We start from the raw sequence: 13,033 nt of genomic DNA, 5'->3' as shown, positions 1-13,033 counted from the left end.
GGAAATAGGCTCTGACTTCCAGCCATGGCTGTGGCTCTCCACAGCGAGCAGTAAGCCCCACAATGTATAGGCATGAAATGTCTTATAATTCTGAAACAGGGTAGCTCAAACATGCAAGGAGAACTAGTGCCTAGTAAAATTGCCAAGCCATAAGGCATTTGAACATTTACTGACTAGGGGATTTTTTTTTTCCTTTGGGCTGAAGAGGGGCTTGGGGTAGAGCTGCCACCTCCATGGCTGGCAGAGCCACCTTTTGTGTGTGAGCAGAGGGAAAGGAATGAACCTCACTCCTCTGCTGGTACTTCTTCTGGCCCAAATCTGAGGGACAAGGTTTGCAAGAGGATATTGCTGTGCAGAGGAACTGGACTTAACTCGTGCTTTGGAGCCCTTGTCTGTGCCTCCTGAATGCTGCATGGCTCCTGTGCAAAGACAAGAGCCTGATCTCTGTCCCTTGCCAACCCATCCCCCCAGACCACACAGGCCTCTGACCACAGGTGAGGATCTGTGATGGGCAGGGCCACAAAGGATCCTGCCATCCATCCTGCTAAAGGTGCATTAAAAGGCTTTATTTCTTATTAATTACATGTATTTCTGGCAGGTTTTAAAAATTTTTTTCGACAGTACAATATGTCCTTAATAACTTTCTTTTAAACAGGTTGAAGCCATGAAGAGAGCACTGGAAAGTCTCAACCTTAATATAGTTGAGATGGTGGATGAAAACGCAACCTTGGATGGTGGAGATGTCTTATTTACAGGTATAATAATTACAGGGAGTGAATTTGCTGTTTACATGTTCTGACTGCCTTAAAGACTGCATGTTGTCTGATAGCAGCATAATAAAATGTCATTGCTGTGGTTTGCTGAATCTGTTGTTTGCTAAATGTCACGAAGGTTGCTGAGAGATGAGGTCTCAGTGCAGCCTTCGATATCCTGCCTAATACCTGAATAAATGTCGTAGCAGTACACACACTACAAAGAACAGCACTGTGCATACAGATTTTATTTTAGCTTGTAAAGTGCCAATAAGAAAAATGCTTTCAGTAGTCAGCTGTCTGGGGTTGTTTCATATTTCTTATTACAAGCAGCTAACGTTCACCAGACTCATTTTCAGGACTTGTAAAAGCTTGATGCAGACAATTGTCACTAGTTCAATGAATTAAATGAAAAAACAAAAATTTACTTTATCAAGGATATGGTGGAGTTGCCTGTCAGATGTCATGAGCCTTACATGCATGGTTGACTTCAAAGATGAAGATACTGCCTGTGTTTTTTATGTCATTAAACCCATTAGGCATTTTCTCCCACTGGCTGCACACAGGGTTGCTGCCTGCCCGTGCTGAATGAGCCTGTTTGTTTTGATCAGCATCACAGGAAGCTGGCTGCCTGCCTCAGAGCACCGCCGGGAAAGAAGGGTGTCCTACAGAGGCAGACCAGGGAGGGAGGCTTTCCTCAGGCAATGCAGATCCAGCACTGATTTTCTCTGGTGCTGGAGGATGCTAATGACTGCAGATCTGCCTTGAGACCAGAGGAAATCTCAAAGGGAGAGGGAAATGGTTAATCAGTCATGTACTAATCCAGCCCAGCTGTTGTCTTTCCTGACCCAATGACCACTGGAGAGATTTAGAAGAGGAAGCTATTTATGCTTCTTGTTAAATATCTCTTCTGGCAAAGGATTAATTGCTTTAGATTATCAGCTCACAATTGCAGGTTGCATTCTTTTATGCTGAATTTTCAGTTTAAATACTCAGCTTGAGAAAAGAAACATATAACATGAAAATTCTTGAAAGATTGCTCCAGAATGTCTCTAAAGCTAGTCTGCTTTTTCATTCCAGGCAGAGAATTTTTCGTAGGTCTCTCCAGGCGGACAAATCAGCGTGGTGCAGAAATTCTGGCTGACACATTTAAGGTTTGTAGATTCCTTCATGCCACAGGAAATAGAAGCTGTCATTCAGTGAACTAATTGAACAGTTGTACTGGCTAAGATGTTTGTCATACTTATGTACTTTATTTAAGACCTAATTAAAAAAACCCCAAAGGTACAAGTTGCTGAAAGGTTTGAACATCCTGTAAAGTGGTAGATGCTGAAGTTGGATCTGAAATGTGAGATTGCTGCATAACAATCAGTTGGATAGTGGGAGGCTGTTATTTTTTGAGAGCACATAAACACTCACGTTCTTCATGTTCTCATGTATCAGCCCTGTGTTCTTATTGCTGGTTCCTGGAGAGGTTTTATGTACCTACTGTTTAATTAAGCATTTTAATGTGTTTCTTTATGGTTGCAACAATAGAAATATTTGCAACACGTTCTGGATTTTATGCCAGTCTCCAAACAAGACAAGCTGGTCCAGAGAAGAGTGTCATACTTAAACAGTTGACACTGTGCCCTGGGGTTGATAATTTGCAGAGAGTAAAATTAATTATGGAATGACTCCATATAATTATGGAACTAGGACACTTAAAAAATATTTATAGCACCCTTCTTTACTCCCATACAGGATTATGCTGTCTCCACAGTCCCTGTTCATGATTCTTTGCATCTGAAGAGCTTTTGCAGCATGGCTGGACCAAACTTGATTGCTATCGGATCAAGTGAAGCTGCACAGAAAGCCCTCAAGGTAAAGCACCTAAGAAATTATTCTAAACAGCACATCTCTTTCTGGTCTTTTTAAAATATCTGCTTAAGGATGCTGGAATTTTAAAATACATATAGATCAATGAAAGAGGTAACAACCACTTCCTGTTAGGGTCTCCTGTGTGTGCAAACCAAAAAGAAAGTCTGTCTCAGGCAAGAGAATGGTGATGTTGATTTAACTTCATTTATCTGAAGGAAATAAACAGAATATGCAGGTTATTATTTACAGCTTTTTAGATTAAAAATTTGATAATTTGGTGTTAAAAGGGAGGAAGGAGATATAGTCAGACCAGTAGAGATATTTACTTCGGATGTTGCCATGAGGAAACTTGTCTTCTAGAATTCACAGAGGGGAAGTAAAGGTTCTGTCATGAAAGAAGGAGGAAGAGGCCCTACACTTGTATAGAGTGTTTATAAACATGAGCAAAATTCAACGACAATACTGGTTGCTCAGTGCTGCAATTTGAATTTGAGCCAGGGCTAATCTGAGAACTCATCAGTTTGATTAAACCTTTCTGCACGGCTCGGCTAATCATGTTAGCATCAATTTAGCTATTGTAACCAAAACCATTTTTTGTCTAACTTGATCAAATATTGCTGGTAACTAACCATCAAGTAAACACCAGCATTAATCAAGGTAAAGTAATAAGCAGATACATTTTTAAAAGAACATGATAATTAACAAGATAATCTAGCAGTCTCTGATTGTTGGTGGATATATTTTTAAAAATAAATCAGCTGTCAGCTTTCAGTATGTTTCTCTGCACTGGCCATTTAGCAGCACATTTGCATGTGTCTGAGGATAATGTTTGCTCACACCCTGCCAGCTGAGGTTGGGGATTCTGGGCTGGAGCAGGGTTTTGTCCCATGGCATGTGCTCTTCTCATGCTCCTGTAGAGCTGACAGGTTACATCAGGCAGCCATGTCACAGCAACATATGGAGTTACCCAGCACATGTTCCAGTGAGTTGGATCTGGCTGTTTGTCCAGGAGTCTAAATCTCCTATGAGAAACTATTGGCAAACAAATGGGTAAATTGTCTGTCTTGGAAATGATGGCATTTTCAGTGCTGCTGATCACCAGCTTCCCCTAACATTTGAATTCTTGCTTTCTGACAATGTATTTGTATTTGTTTGCTTGCCACCAAAGCAAAAAAACTTCAGTTGGCAGTCGGCTTCTTGCAGTCTTGTGGAAATGCAAGTGCAAGAGGATCTTGGAGGAACTGACACTTGGAATTAAAAGCTGTTCCCTGGATTTCAGCAGATGAGCTGAGCTGTAGCAGTGCTGTCAGCTGTTCTGTTACCCAGCAGAGTCTGTGGCAGTACAGTCCCCTGAGCTCCTGCCGAGTCTGTTGCCTGGCACAGCCCAGCATGCCCCTCCTTTATTGTAATAGCTTGTTTTTTTAAACTCCTCCTTCATGTTGCCATTTTTTGTGACTGGAAATGCAGTCATACAAGCAAGATGATTGAGCTGTCTTTAACCATCTCTGGTGACTGAGTTGTTTTCACATGTCATGTTAGGCAGTTGCTTCTAGTGAACTGCTACATCATGCTACTCTAACATTTTACATTTAAAACAGGATTTATCTGCTTACATTCTTGTTTGAAATAGAAATTTTTCTTGACTGTTCTAACTGCTGCAACTTCTGTATCCTTACAGTACTTTAAAAATAGGAAAAGAAATTGCATCTGGTGCTCACATATGGCCAAGTGCAATTGATCTTGGGTTCAGTGCAGTATGTGTAATGTAAAGCTCTGCAAGTGAGCTGGGAAATGAATCCACAGAGTTTAGGATAATAGACCACATGCTAGAAGCAGATAATAAATCAGAAATGACATTTTAACCATTAAATCCTCTTCAGGTTTTGGCAAGTGTAGTGTATTTATTTGGACTGCAGCTGAAAAGTGGCACTTGAGGAAACTTGGTGAAAGAAAGAGACAGATGAAGTGCAGAAAGTACCAGGGCCTCTGGTGACTATCACATCTGAAACTTTAACTTCCTTCTGCTGTTTTCAGCATGCATTTAATTCCTTCTTGTAGTTAAACCTGTTTATAATTCCATACATGTAATTCCACATTTGAACATCAGCCATGGCTGTTGAGAGGATGAAGCCTGGGATTATTTCTCAGGTCCCTTGGTGAAGCCAGGATTTCCTGTAAACATGTCACCTTTGGGCTCTGATCAGGCACTGCCAGAGTTGCTGACCTTTCCTGTGAACGTGAATGAGGACAGATTTGGGCTGTGACAGTGCCAGTCCCAGTGTAGGGAGTTGATGTGGCAGTGTTGCAGGTGAGCACCCTGCACCACTTTTTCCCCAACAAGGGACACAGCCCTGGGGTCTTGCTGGGACAGCACAAGGGCAGGAACTGGCCCAGGACATAATCCAGTTCAGGTTCCAGCAGCAAAGGCAAAAGCTAGGCAAGGTGACAATGGGAACTGTGACACAGCATCTGTTGCACACTCCTTTCTGTATTCTCTTGGTCTGTACCAAATCCAGAAGAGGCACATTTGTGGCTGTTTGTATTGGTTGATACAGAGCACAGTTTCCCTCCTCTTTGTGATGAGTGAAGATTGGACAGCAGCAGATGATTGTGGACACAGTCCTTGATCAGACCATCTCTGTCACCCTTTAGATAACTCGTTAGTAATCCCAAAGTATCTGAGGGTCACACATGTTGTTCCTGGCTTTGACAAGCTCAACTATTCCCTTGCAAGCAGTGTGGATTGTATCTGTAGCAAGCTCCTACTAAAGAAGTTGTTATCTCACTGTTGAGAAATGAGTCTGTCCTTTGGGTAGGCTCTGATGGCAGGCATTGACCAAAAGAGCAGCCCTGGGGTGTCCCCACAGGACTGGCAGGGAAAGCCTTGGTGGGAATGCACTGCTCTGGGGTAATGCAGGGCGAGGGGGGATCACGGATGGATCTTGGCAGGGAGGGCACTCATCCCTCCATATGGCCTGGGCTCAGTCCTGCAGTCAGCTGAGTCTGGCATATTTCCTCTGAGATCTGGAATAATGTAGTGGCATGTGAAACACCTGAGATTTCAGTTGGTCACTTGAGAGGAGTGTGTGCTAATTCAGAGGCAGTGTGGCTGTGGCAGATGTCAGGCCTGAGCAGTGCTGCCAGTCAGGGTGCAAGGCAGAGCAGGGGATGCAGCTGATAGTGTAACCCCTCATGTCCCCTCACAGACTTGTCCCAGCAGGACCCAGAGCAGTGGTCACATCTGCACTTTGGTGCTGGTCCTTGGTATCTTGGACTCCAGCCTCATTTTTCAATGGGATTTCTTTATGGTCAGGACTCTGTTGGAATATCTGCAGTAGTGCAATGCCATGACTTTAGCAATATACCTTTCTTTTTTCCTCCTGCTTTCAAAAAAAGCTTGGACATGATTGTCCTGCCTTGTTCTTGACTCTCTCATTCAGTATCTTCTGTTGGGAGCGGAGCTGCTCATTCTTCCCCTAAATTATTCCCTGGGGGATGCTATTGATAATGCAGCTGTTTTGACAGTGATCAAGGGAGGCTTATCAAAACCACATCTTAAGGATAATATAGAAAGGAGTCTCTTTTGGGTAACTATGCCCTTGGTCTGTGTCCAAGCTGTGATCAGAGCAGAGCTTTTAAAGACTCGAGCACAAGGAGTTGTTCTCGCATTGGCAGTTGCCCCCATTCCTTTGATTAAATGCCTTTTGTTCTTACTCTGTCTTGTGTAACTGAAGTCTCTGCAATGTGCCAGCTTTTGAAGAGCTGAATAGTGTTTCCCTGCATGACAGGAGGGTTATAGTGCCTGGATAGAGCAGAGGGGTTCCCAGCTCTGCCACAGAAATGCCTCCAGACACCTAAGGGAGAACTTCATCTCTCTGGTGTTCTTAGAAAACAGTCTGTACTGCCATGCAGCAGGAAAAGGCTCAGCTAAGTCTGCTTTTCCTATTGTCTGTATAGCAACTGTCTTTTCTAGTAATGCACAAGTTTGCATGAAAACATTATCTCTTCTTCCTTAAGAATTCATCATTTGTGCCTCTGCTTATTCCCCACATGAAGTCATAATCCTCTATTTATGCTATCACAATGGGTTGCTGTGGAAATCATTACTAATATTAATAACCCAAAGAAGATGACATCAGGTAGGGAATTAGCAGAAAGTGCAGATGAATGCTGACTTTTTTGTAATGTGGGAACAAAGAAAGGTTAGTGAAATACAAAGAAGTGTTGAGAACTTTCCCCTTTAAGCTAAACATTAAAAAATGAGACTTTGCTTCTCTCAGCCTTGTAGATAGGAAAATTAATCAATTTATAATCAATCAACACATGAATCAACTTATAAATTTCTATGTACTTTCCTTTATCTCCTTCTGATTCTTCATTACTTTATGAATTAGGGGCCCATATCATCTCAGAGGATGTAGGTCTTCACTGAGTGCCAGATGACCTCCTACCTTAAAAAGTCAACTTGTTGTGTTTCACTTTGAATTAATTTTAGATGATGTAATAGCCACTGCACTTATCTGAGTGCTAGTGCTATTCAGTTTGCATATGTGCAGAAGAATCTTTGGAATATAAAGACTCAAAAGTGTATATTTATATACTAGAGATTATTGTATGAATCAGTTTTGTTTGTTTTTTGTTTTTAAAGGGTGAGGAAAGTGTCCCTTTCAGTACACGTTCTTCCTCACCAGTAGGGCTGTCAGGCACGGGAGCTGGGTCAGAGGCTGACTGAGGAGATGTCGTGTGCTTTGCGTAAATGGGGACTCACGTTTCTGTTCTTTGCTTCTTTTTTTCCCTTTGACCATTCTCTCCCTGGGTTCCTGTTCCAAATGACAGGATGTTCGTGCTCCTGCCTTCTCCACTGAAAACAACAGCCCACGTAATCCGCTTCCTTTGCTCCTTCTCAGGCCGTGGTTTCCCTTTGCATGGTCCTTGGCAGAGCTGGCAGGCAGGTGACAGTGTGGCCATGAGGGATGGTGGCTCAGAGGGGCAGGGCAGTGCAGGTGTGCACATGAATGACACTCAGTGCCCATCACATCTGTGGTGATGCAAAAGGCATCCTGTGCCAGGAAAAGCCGAGGAGCAGGGTGGGAGAGGCTGCTTAAAAGAACTCTTGCTTCTGGAAAACATGACTGAGAGGGTGCAGCAGGGAGGCAGAGCCCAAAGCCCAGCTGCTGGGACCGTGGGTGTTAGGCAGAAATGAAAGCAGCACTCTGGCCATGGATGGACTAAGAAATCTGGCGTGCTGACCATGGCAGACCAGGGCACTGCTGGCTTCACAGAGATCCTCAGTGTGGTTTGTGTCTGTAGGTCTGGGCTGTCCTGTCCTGGATCTCTGTCAGACTTCTTGGAGCCTGACAAGAAGGCTTAGATCATTCTCCTTTGATTTATGCTGCTCACAGTGGCTGTGATGGCCCCTTCCTACTGAATCTACTACGCTGTTGTCTCTTCTGCCTGTCTGCATGTCAGGGGGGACACTCCTGATAGAACTTGACATTCCAGCAAGGTTGGTGGCTTTTCCAGCTCTGCTCTTCTGTCCCCTCTGGCCAGCCTAGCCAAGGGTTTCATGGTCACTGCTTTGTTTAAGGAAACTCTGAGAAGCTGCTGAGTCCCTGTACGAGGCACACAGCACTGTGGCACAGCTCATCAGCTCCACTCTGTCCTGCGCTTTATTGCGTTGAACCCAAAGGCTGCTGCTTTCTCTCTCCAGTGCCAATTGTTTCTCTAAATATGAAGAAATGAGGAAGAAACTCAAAGGACTATCAGGGCAATAAATCAGTGAATGAATTTTGGTTTCAGTGTAAAGTGATGTGCAGCTGGTATCACTCTGTATGACAGCTGATGAGTTGAGGTCCTGGAAACCATGCACCAAATCTTGGTCACCTCCACTCCCTATGTTGGGATGCAAAAGTGGGTACCTCTCACCTGAGACTGGAGACAACCTACCATGCAGCACTAAAAAAGCTCTCCTGGGTGTTGTGAGAATTTTCAAAAAGCAGATTTGGCAATCAGCAGTATTTTCCATTTGCAAGCACTAATTTACCTTTCTCAGCCATCCCTCCAGATGGCAGTGGACTGGTCAGGTGCCTGTCCTCATCTTTTGCCTTTGCTGCATAATGGCATAGCCTGACACTGTTCCCAGATAAGTGAGAAGAGAAACATGTTGACCTTCCAAACTCCCATCCAGCCTATTGCTGTTATTCTTCTCAGCAGTTTTATTTACCCTGCACCACAAAAATACTTCGTTTTTGTCATTGTAGGTGAAAGCTTGACATAGTGTAATCTTTTCTCACACCTTTCATTCTCTTGTATCCTAGGCCAAAGGTTGCTTAAGCATCAGTGTCAAATGGGCTGAAGTTTAATGTGCTTGGAAAGAAAGAAAAGAAGGTGGGATAGAAAAATTATCTTAAATAGTTTGATGTGACTAGTTTTCTTTTAAGAATACTTTGACTTGAAGGATTTAAGAAAAGATAGCTGAAAGCTGGTGAGGGAATGATCCCATGGGTGTAGCTCCATTTGAGCTTAGGTTTGATTTTTCTTTTAAGTGTTGGCAATCAGGAAAACAGTGGCTAATCAATACAAACATCAAACCATGAAAATCTAGGCTTCTCTGTCAGCATCACACAGGCATTTTTAAGGATGGTGCTCAATGCCCTGTTAGCAAGAAGAACATTCAGTGTACGTTTGGTTCTGCTTGTGGGGAGTTGGGGATAAAAGTGTGCATTGCAGGTGGGTTTGGTTGCTCTCTGTCCTACAGCAATCTGGATGTGAGTAGGTCCCAGAGTAAGAAGGCAGCAGGGCTCAGACTGGGGCCCTCCTCATGGAGGGGGAACATTTGTAGCTAGGCTTGGCCTCTTTTCAAAGTGCATGCAGTCATCTGAGTTCTGTCAGAGATAATGGACCTGAAACACATGCACTTTTTCCTTCATGTATAATGCTGCTTCATAGTTAGGATTATTTAGCTTATCCATTACCTCAGTTGTCTGAGGACACACTGTAAAAAAACTATAGAGAAGGCATTTTAGGCTATGTGGATGACTTCAACATAAGGAAAGCATGACTAAGGGCTGAGAGAATGTGCAGTGAAAATTGCCCTCTTTAGGCTGAAGAAAATTCCCAGAAAAACGAGGCACGCGGGAAATGCCTGGCTCTTAACATAGCTGGTTGTACAACGTTTGTGGACAGAAAGCCAGCCCTCTATATATAAATGCATCATATTTTGGGATGTATCTGATAGAAAATACAATCAAAGGACCTTGCTTTTATCTCCTTTTCTCTGCCCTGGAGTCAATCTGGCCAGTCACATGTACTTAATGACTTCACGTAATGGAAATACAGAAAACCACATGGGTTTGCAAAGTGCCCTGATTGTGTCGTATTGGTGCTTTTCTGCTGCATCCAGAGCCTCCCTGTAGGGCAGGTTTGGGGTGTTATTGCCTGGGCACTCTCTCAAGTAAGTGGTTTTTGAAATTTTACTGCAACAGTCAGGCATAGTTATAACAGCGATGAAAGCTTGCAAATATGATTTCCTTTTTATCTTAAGAGCTGAGGAAGAGAGTAATCTTGTGTTGTCAAACCTCCAGTTAGTAATAAAAGCTTTCTTGTGGTGTTGTTCCAGCTAGCTGAGATCCCAGTCCCACTATCACAGCTGTGTCCTCAAACTCCTGTGCTGCTTTGTCTCACTTTCTCACTCAGGTTTTCTGATTTGTTTCTGAACTAATTCAGCCACCGTTTGTGTGCTTTTTAATACTGAAAACAATCCTTTTAATGTGCCCTTGGCATCTTCTCCCAGCCTCCCCAAAGCTGGTCCTTGAGGCACCAGGGCCCTGCCACTTGTCCTTTTTTTCTGCTTGCTGGTGTACTTCCCACTTCAGCATTTTGCAGAAGCAAATGAATGGGAGACTTGTCTTTACCCTTCTGCTTAAGAATTCTTTAATAATTTCATATGGAAGCATTTCACAGTTATTCACAATGTATTTCTGATCTTCCTACAGAAGACGTACAATACCAGAATTCTGTTTCCAACAAGGAGTGGAGAAAGAACAGCTGCTTAGAAGCTTAGTGAAATCCAGACACAGTGGCTTTTCTTCTAGTGATACATGTATTTTAGTGCAGATTTAATAAATGTTTCCTTAGTCAAGACTTAAAAACATTGTATAGGAAGGAAAAGGGAAGCTGCAGGTAGAGAACATGTCTGCTGACTCTGGTTCCCAGGTAGAAGAGCCACACTAGGGCTCTTCTAGGGCAGGACATCTGCAACATCAAGGAAAGCAGAATAAAACTCATCTTGGCAACATAACAGAAGCAAAATTATAAAAAAGAAAATCAACCGTGCTAAGCATATGAAAATACAAAATTACATCTGGTGAAGTAAAGGTGCAAGGATTTTTGCCCAGAGAAACGCATTAACCTTTTATGGAGGTAGATGTGTCCTTGGGAACTTGGGAGAGTTTCATAACATGAGAAGGAACAAGAAATGACAATCTGATAACACTTCCTCAAGAATGCATGGCATTCTTTGTTGAGAGTTTCATGTTCTCCACGGGATGTGGATGACTCAGGCTAGAACATGAAAAATGTGGACCTATAAAGGAATTACTTATCATAGGTGCAGGCAAGCATGAGTTCTTTGTTGCTTCTCAGTATGTTGTGTAGACCCTGTTATGAATCAGCTACATTTCCTTAGTAGTATTTCTTTAATGAATGAGAAGTAGTACAGATGAGTGACCTTGGAAGCAATTAATGACAAACTTAACTGTGCCTAAAATTGAAGTCTGCTTTCTGCTGTGTGATCTAAATCTCTGGGTTCTCCCTGAGAAGGGAATTTAGTTGAAAAATGTTGTTAACAAAAGACCAGGTTTTTCTAAAGATAATATTAGTGTGAATATTTTAAGCTGAAAAAAACCCTTTTTCTTTCTCTTTGCGTCTTTGCATGTATGTGCAGTGTATGTGGGAACACAGGTGGGCTGGAGGAGAAATGGAAGCACTTGCAGTTTGCTTAGGCTTTCAGTAGGACCAAAGTTTTGGACTTTGAGCCTTGTTCAGTTCTGTATTATTCTTGGTCTCTCTGAGGCTGAAGCTGATGTAAAGCTGGAATGCTACAACTGGGAATCAGGCATCTCGTCTTCAGGCTTTTCCCATCCTTACTAAAATGGATCTGATCCAAACCATGGGATTGCATGCTTGTCATGTCCTGAAAGTCTCTGTCTCTGAAATTCCAGCCAGCCAGGGTCTACATTTGTGTATGAGCCTTATATTTATACCCAAACCTCTGCAGGCCAGCAGCTCTCCTGTTGCAAGGCAGGCATTGTGCTGTCCCCCTGGGAACGAGGATTAGGCAGACCAGACGTGCCTGCCCCCTCCCCAGCACAGGTGCTTAGTGAAAGAGTAACTGCCTGCAAGGCAGAACAGAGGTCCTTGAAAAGAATTGAGATTGGGCTGATATCCAAGCTGGGAACCATTCCTGTCCTGTTTGGTTTAATTCATACTCATTACATAAATACTGAACAATGGTTGCTATTTTTTTATAGGTGCTGAGCACCTCTAGTCTCAATCAGTGTCAGGAGCAGTTTTGCATACTCAGTGTGCAATCCTTGAGGAAAAGACTCCTCAGAGGATGCTTACCAAGTGCCCTGCTTAATGCTGCTTCTTGCAAGAGCCATTGCACAAAGGTTTTCTATGGCTCTTTTCAGTTAGGTTTAGTAGATTCTTCCATAAAGGCAGAGATAAAAGGAAATATCTGCACTTGCTGCATAACAAAATGGCCCTTGACTGCCTTGGCAATCGCAATTAGCTACTTCTGAAGATTCTGTTCTCCCATTACTTTGGGATTGCTAATGTGTTTGATCTAAATAGCAGCACTTTGTCTCCTGGCAGACCATGCAGCAGATGAGCGACCACCGCTACGACAAGCTGACAGTGCCTGACGATGCCGCAGCAAACTGCATCTACCTGAACATCCCCAGCAAGGGGCACGTGCTGCTGCACCGCGCACCCGAGGAGTACCCAGAGAGTGCCAAGGTGAGGGCCACCCCTGGCTGCCAGCCAGGCCCCAGCAGCTCCCTGCTGCAGGGATGGGTGTGAATGCCACAGCCGGAAGGCCACGTGTGTTGCTCTGATTTTTTAAGATTTTCTAAGCCTTTTGATGTTTACATTCTTGTAGCAAACTTTCTCACACACTTTCTGTAAATAACTTATTGTTTTGCATTCTTTTATGGAGGAGGGGAAATTTGATGGACTGCTGGTTTGTCCAGTGTCATTGGAGAGGTGGCACTTTCACCCTCCAATCCACTGTCACTTTTAGAAATCTTTAGGTGTTAGTGTCAGATAATAAACTTCCCTTTTTTCTTCACATTGAGAGCAGCAGTTTGTGTGCTCGTGTTGTTTCATGTCCTATAGCAACACATGTGCACCGTGGACGT

General features: G+C 43.3%; 1 protein-coding gene across 1 annotated transcript in view; it reads left to right on the top strand.

Moving 5' to 3' along the window:
• The first annotated feature begins 655 nt into the window (after nt 1–655).
• DDAH1 (dimethylarginine dimethylaminohydrolase 1) overlaps nt 656–13,033 on the top strand; it is a 17,055-nt gene continuing 4,677 nt past the window's right edge. The window contains exons 1-4 of the mRNA XM_031057901.1: nt 656–755; nt 1,833–1,906; nt 2,496–2,615; nt 12,489–12,632. Of these exons, the coding sequence (XP_030913761.1) occupies nt 665–755; nt 1,833–1,906; nt 2,496–2,615; nt 12,489–12,632 (429 nt within the window). The 5' untranslated portion in view covers nt 656–664. The remainder of the gene's footprint in view (nt 756–1,832; nt 1,907–2,495; nt 2,616–12,488; nt 12,633–13,033) is intronic.

Source organism: Geospiza fortis, unplaced genomic scaffold (genome assembly GCF_000277835.1).
Source record: "Geospiza fortis unplaced genomic scaffold, GeoFor_1.0 scaffold403, whole genome shotgun sequence".
NCBI lineage: Eukaryota > Metazoa > Chordata > Aves > Passeriformes > Thraupidae > Geospiza > Geospiza fortis.
The sequence above is the reverse complement of the archived record's forward strand: the minus strand, read 5'-3'. Positions and strand labels throughout refer to the sequence as shown.